The sequence below is a fragment of the Vigna unguiculata genome, chromosome 4 (assembly GCF_037176805.1).
Source record: "Vigna unguiculata cultivar grain cowpea cultivar isolate G323 ecotype 2 chromosome 4, ASM3717680v1, whole genome shotgun sequence".
In the NCBI taxonomy this organism is placed as follows: Eukaryota; Viridiplantae; Streptophyta; class Magnoliopsida; order Fabales; family Fabaceae; genus Vigna; species Vigna unguiculata.
This window is the reverse complement of record NC_140795.1, coordinates 8508844-8515488: the sequence shown is the minus strand read 5'-3', so window position 1 is coordinate 8515488 and position 6645 is coordinate 8508844. Positions and strand designations below refer to the sequence as shown.

General features: G+C 37.6%; 1 protein-coding gene and 1 non-coding gene across 2 annotated transcripts; one reads left to right on the top strand and one right to left on the bottom strand.

The window, feature by feature from the left end:
* Positions 1-4115: 4115 nt before the first annotated feature.
* LOC146886730 (uncharacterized) lies at positions 4116-5132 on the bottom strand. The gene has a single exon (XM_085671847.1). The coding sequence runs from the start codon at positions 5130-5132 to the stop codon at positions 4116-4118; it is 1017 nt and encodes a 338-aa protein (XP_085527973.1).
* Positions 5133-6228: 1096 nt separating this feature from the next.
* LOC114182803 (small nucleolar RNA R71) lies at positions 6229-6333 on the top strand. Its single transcript, XR_003604239.1, has one exon. It is a non-coding gene; the product is annotated as a small nucleolar RNA R71 (small nucleolar RNA).
* Positions 6334-6645: the final 312 nt, after the last annotated feature.

The window sequence follows — 6645 nt, the reverse complement described above, 5'->3', positions numbered from 1 at the left end:
AAACTGTTTGACAATCTCTGGATTAGACATAGGAAGAGGGTCAGCTAGTTTCATCCAGTTCCTCCTGATAAGACCATTCAAGAATGGATCATATTCGTCCAGGAGTAGTACCACCTTTCTTTCTTTGATAAAGACCCAGTGCTTTATCTTCTCATATCGTTCTTGTCTTTGGGGGTCTCTAAACAAATTGCTATTTGGCCTTTCAGGAGAGCGACTTCTTATGGATCTTATCTTCTTCCCTCTAGGTTCAGTGGGGGGAAGTCGAAATGTTGTCTTTGTTCTAGCCATTGACCTGCAAAGATAAAAATTAACCCATCAAAATCTTGCCAAGTTAGTTAATTACAATGTAATAGCAGTTTCCAGAATCCATTCACTAGCCAACCAAGAACAATCAAGAAAAAATTCAGCATGACATTTCATCAAACAGATTGGGTGCACTTTCAAACTGTGAAAAGTTTTGAATCAATTCATCCATAGGCAACCCACATTATTCAGTTCCAACGTCAATTCACACTAAAAACCACAATGTAAACACAAAACGCAGCAAACAGAGCATGGGTACTATCCTAGGGTTTGTAGTGTACAAAACCATTATTGTGATTGGTGAAATTGAAGAGAATGAGGAAGAAGAACTTACCTTGAAGAGAAATTAACAAAGGGAAGACGAAATTTGTGAACTAAATTGCAGAGAAATGAGTGAGTGAAGGTGTGCCCAAAGAGTGGGAAAGGTAGAACGTGAGCAAGAGTTGTGAGCGAGAGTTTGGGGGAAAGAAAACTGAGTGAGTTATGCCCCTGTCCCTCTCTCAACGTGATTTCTCGCTCAAGCGACAAAGTCTCGCTTAAGCGAGATGAGCGTGGCAGAAACATTAAAAAGTCTTGCGCAGGCGAGACTGCGTTGCCTAAAACTGTCTTGGTACAAGGCATTCTTGCCCAAGCGAGCCATGTCTTGCTTAAGCGAGATTACCATAGAAAATTTTTGGTTTGGTTTTCTGCATATCTCGCCCAAGCGAGAAAGTTGATTTTTAGGCGAAAATTTGGCAGTTTTACAGAGCACAAATTTTTGCCACTTTTCACAATTGAAATCAACTTGTACTCACTCAACCCATGATCAGTCTAGTGTAATTAAACTAGAAACACACATCAAACCATTCTTTAACTCATTCTTTATCATTCCAAAAGGTTTCACATCAACAAACTCAAAATCAAGCTTTTAAACTCAAATTTCACAATTTGGGCAAAACAAGGCAATTTTTAGCATTCAATGAACTCAATTCCCATGCTTAAAACACCAGTTTTGTTTGAAAACACCAAAAGTGCATGGTTTGCCTTATTGAGATAATTGGATGCTAAAAATTCACCTTTTTACACACAAACATATAACTATAAACACAAACACATAATTACATACACAAACACATTTAATCACACAAGAGGAAATTGAAGTGCAAAAACATAATTAAAACAATGGGTTACCTCCCAAGAAGCGCTTGTTTAACGTCACGAGCCTAATGCCTGTTTCATTAAGGTTCGTCCAATTGAATGATTGTGGCGAGCCTATCATCTCACCACCAAAGTAGGGCTTCAACCTTTGCCCATTTACAACCCAACTTCTCTTTGATTCAGGATCCTCTAACTCAATGGCTCCATAGGGTTTCACATGTTTGACAAGAAACGGTCCTGACCACTTTGATTTGAGCTTTCTAGGGAATAACCTCAACCTGGAATTGAATAGTAGCACAAATTGGCTTGGATAAAATTCTCTTTTGAGAATTTTATTGTCATGATAAGCTTTCATACTTTCCTTGTAGAGCTTAAAGGACTCATAAGCGCTGAGTCTCATTTCCTCCAATTCTTGCAGCTGTAATTTTCTTTTTTCTCCTGCTGCCTTTGGATCAAAATTCAAGAATTTCAAGGTCCAAAATGCCTTGTGTTCCAATTCGACCAGTGTGACATGACTTGCCATATCCCAGCTGGAATAGGGATAAACCTGTGGGATACTTATAAGTAGTTCTATAGGCCCAAAGTGCATCATCCAACTTCATTGACCAATCTTTTCTTGAAGATGCCACTATTTTCTCTAGAATATGCTTGATTTCCCTATTTGACACCTCCGCTTGTCCATTGGTCTGTGGATGATAAGGTGATGCAATTTTATGCTGCACTCCATAATGTTCCAAACATTTCTGAAGTTGAGCATTGCAAAAGTGTGAACCACCATCATTAATCAACACTCTTGGAGTACCAAACCTGCCAAAGATGTTCCGCTTGAGGAATTTGATTACGGTTTTGGCATCAGCCTTAGAAGCTGTCACTGCTTCAACCCACTTTGTCACATATCAACTGGCACCAAAATGTATTCATTTGAGAAAGAAGATTGAAATGGTCCCACAAAATCAATTCCCCAACAATCAAAGGCTTTTACCTCTAAAATGATAATCAGTGTCATTTCATGTCTTTTTGAGATTCCCCCTATTCTTTGACAGTTATTGTACTGTTGCACATATTTGTGTGCGTCTTTAAATAAGGTGGGCCAGTAAAAACCAGATTGGAGGACTTTTGCAGCTGTCCTCTCTCCATTAAAATTTCCTTCATAAGGGGAACTATGACAATGCCACAAAATACACTTTGCTTCTTCATTGGATACACACCTTCTTAACAGTTGACCAGCTCCAATTTTGAATAAATGAGGATCATCCCACACATATTGGTGTGCATCTGTCAAGAATTTCTTCTTCTGGTGCCAATTAAAATCTTCAAGTATGACCCCTGCAGCTTTGATTGAGAGTTGGTCACCTTAGTATTGACTAATCTAGATAAATGATCAGCTACAAAGTTTTCACTTCTCTTTTTGTCCTTGATCACCAAATCAAATTCCTGTAGCAATAAAATCCATCTAATGAGTCTTAGCTTTGAATCAGATTTGGTTAACAGATACTTAATTGCAGCATGATCAGTATATACAGTGACAGATGAACCAATCAAATATGCTCTAAATTTTTCCAATGCATAAACTATAGCTAGCAATTCCTTTTCAGTTGTTGCATAATTAATTTGAGCTTCATTAAGGACTTTGCTAGCATAGTGTATAGCATGGAAAACCTTGGATTTTCTCTGTCCTATAACTGCTCCTATGGCATAGTCACTTGCATCACACATTAACTCAAAACCTAAATTCCAATCAGGAGCAATTATCACCGGAGATGAAATTAATTTTTGTTTTAACAATTCAAAAGCATGCAAACATTCAACATCAAAATTGAAAGGTGTATCCTTGTTTAGCAGATTGTTGAGTGGTTTGGCAATTCTGGAGATATCTTTGATGAATCTTCTGTAGAAACCAGCATGGCCTAGAAAACTCCTGATACCCTTCACATTTTTGGGTGGTGGCAGCTTTTCAATGATCTCCACTTTAGCTTTAATAACTTCAATACCTTTAGCAAAGATTTTATGGCCCATCACCACACCTTTAGTTACCATAAAATGGCATTTTTCCCAGTTCAAGACCAGATTGGTATCAACACACCGCTTCAGTACGTTTTTTAAGTTTTCCAGGCATTGATCAAATGAAGCACCAAATACAGAGAAGTCATCCATAAAGACTTCTATGCATTTTTCCACCAAGTCAGAGAAAATTGCAAGCATGCGTCGTATAACATCCCGGTCGCGGGTCTTACACATTGTTGAAAGGTTGATAGTATATTACACAATCCAAACGACATTTTCTTGTAAGCAAACACACCAAAGGGACAAGTAAAAGCAGTTTTTTCTTGGTCTTCTGAATCTACTACAATTTGATTATAACCAGAATATCCATCCAATAAACAATAGAAAGCTTGCCCTACTAACTTTTCTAGCATTTGATCCATGAAAGATAAAGGAAAATTATCTTTTCTAGTGGCTTGATTTAATTTTCTATAATCTATACACATTCTCCAACCTGTGACTGTTCTAGTAGGAATTAATTCACTTTTGTCATTACAAACAACAGTCATACCTCCCTTTTTTAGAACTACCTCTGGGCTAACCCAGGCATTGTCGAAGATTGGATAGATCATATCTGCATCAAGTAATTTCATCATTTCTTTCTTGACCACCTCTTTCATGGTTGGATTCAATTATCGTTGAGGCTGTGCTACGGGCTTGTAATCTTGTTCCATGTGAATTTTGTGCATACAGTAGGATGGACTAATTCCTTTGAGATCAGATAAAGTCCAACCTATTGCACCCTTATTGGCTTTGAGAACTGAAATCAGTTTTTCTTCTTCCGAAGTCGTTAAAGCATTGCTGATCACCACTGGTTTATTACCTCCATCTGTAAGAAAAACATATTTTAAATGGGGAGGTAATACCTTTAGCTCCAACTTCTGACTTTCAGTTTTATTTTCTTGCTGTAATTTCTCAATTTGTATTTCATTTGATGCAATTTCTTTTGTTGAATTCAGATGTGTCAAGTATTCATCAACTTTCTTTTCTTCATCATCCTCCATATCATCACAAGCACCAATTAAAGCATTTTTCAATGGGCTTGCCTTTGTCAATTGCTTCCTGGCTGACAGAAAAATTTCATCCATCACATCCATCTTGAAGCATTGTTGTTTGTCCTTTGGGTGCTGCATTGCTTCAAACACATTAAAATTGACTTCATCATCTTGCACCCTGACTTTTAGTTTGCCATCATCAACGTCAATAATGACCTTGGTCGTCTTCATAAAAGGTCTTCCTAGTATTAGAGGAACTTCAGTGTCTTCCTCAATATCCATTACTACAAAATCAACTGGGAACATGAATTTCTCAACCTTAACCAAGACATCCTCTGCCACACTATAGGGATACTTCATAGATCTGTCAGCTAGTTGTAATGTCATCCGTGTAGGCCTTACTTCCAAATCTCCTATTATCCGTAACATAGACAAAGACATCAAATTTATATTGGCACCCAAATCAAGCAATGCTTTTCCCACTGACAATGTTCCAATTGTAACTAGAATTGTGAAGCTCCCAGGGTCCTTAGATTTCTGAGATAATGATTTTTGAATTATAGCACTGCACCCTACTTCAAGCTCCACTGTCTCTTCAGAAAATCTTCTCTTTTCTGTTAGGAGCTCTTTCATAAATTTTACATATGTCGACATTTGCTCCACAGCCTCTACAAAAGGAATATTAATTTGCAGTCGCTTGAAAATGTTCATAAATCTTGCAAACTGCCTTTCCTTGTTTTTTTTGGAAGGATTTTGAGGGTATGGTAGGCTCTTCAACTGTGGTACCTGTTTCTCACCCTTCTCCCTCTTTTTCTCTTCACTTTTATTCTTTTCTTCTTTTTCCTCTCTTTCATTTACAAACTCACTTTTATTTTGTTCTCCCTCAGACTTATTTTTTTCTTTGTCTCTCTATTTTTCCTCCAAAACTTGCTCCTCTACACCTAGTTTGTCTCCAATCCCTCTTCCCACAATTTTACCACTTCTAGTGGTAATTGATTTACAATGCTCCTTGGGATTAGTCTGTGTGTTGGCTGAAAATTGACCTGCCTGCTGATCTGATAACTGTTTTACCAACTGTCTAACTTGTGTTTCAAGGTTCCTGATTAAAGCTTCTGTATTTTTTTTATAAGTCAAAGAAGCTTGCATAAACTTTTCTAGAGTATCCTCCGGTTTAGTTGTTCTATCATGCACATAAAGATAATGTTGTTGTTGTTGATAAAGAGGTTGTCTGTTTGAAGGACCAGCATCTTGCTTCCATCCAAAATTGTGATTTTGATTGTTTCTCCACCCCTGTGAAAAGTTATTATTGTTGGAGAAATTTCTTGGTCTTCCTTGGTTACTCACATATTGAACTTCTCTTTGTGAGGTACTTTGATAAGAACAATGACCAGTTGGATGATCGCCTCCACAAAAGTCACATCTCATGGGTTGTTGACTAGGAGAAGATTGCACAACTTGCAACTGCTCTAGTAATTTAAACATCTGCTTCGTTAGTGTTTCAATTTGTTGAGTCAGAATTTTATTCTGAGCTAAGATCGAATCTGTAGTACTATGATCAAACACTCCTTTCCTTTGAACAATTTGCCTATTATGCTGAGCTTGATGATCTATGGATGCTAATGCCTCAATGATTCTTGTTGCTTTCTCCGCATCTACACTCATCATTGTTCCACCTGCTGTTGCATCTAATATCATCTTGGTATCAGGCCTCAAACCGTTACAAAATATGTTCAACTGAGCAATATCTTCAAATCTGTGATTTGGGCATTTCCTCAATAAAGAATTGAGCCGCTCCCAAGCTTCACAGAATGGCTCATCTGGTCCTTGCCTAAAAGTCAAAATATCAGCTTTGGCTTTGATGTAGTGAGATGGTGGAAAGAATCTGTTCAAGAATTTCTCCTCAACATCCTTCGAGTTGTTCAAGCTCTGATTTGAATGTGACTTAAGCCATTCCTTTGCTTTACCTACCAAAGAAAAAGGAAACAAACACATATGCTCAAGATCTCCTTCTGGAAAGCCTATGGTTCCTATCAATTCATAGAATGTAGAGAGATGAGTATATGGATCTTCATTATCCATTCCAGTGAATTGTTGAGAACTAATTAAGCTGAGGAAATGTGGCTTCATCTCTAAAGTTTTGGTGGTGGGTGGTATTGTTATGCTAGAA

Excerpts from the sequence above, each read along its gene's own strand:
- LOC146886730 (XM_085671847.1), bottom strand. The coding sequence starts at position 5,132 with ATGTCGACATATGTAAAATTTATGAAAGAGCTCCTAACAGAAAAGAGA.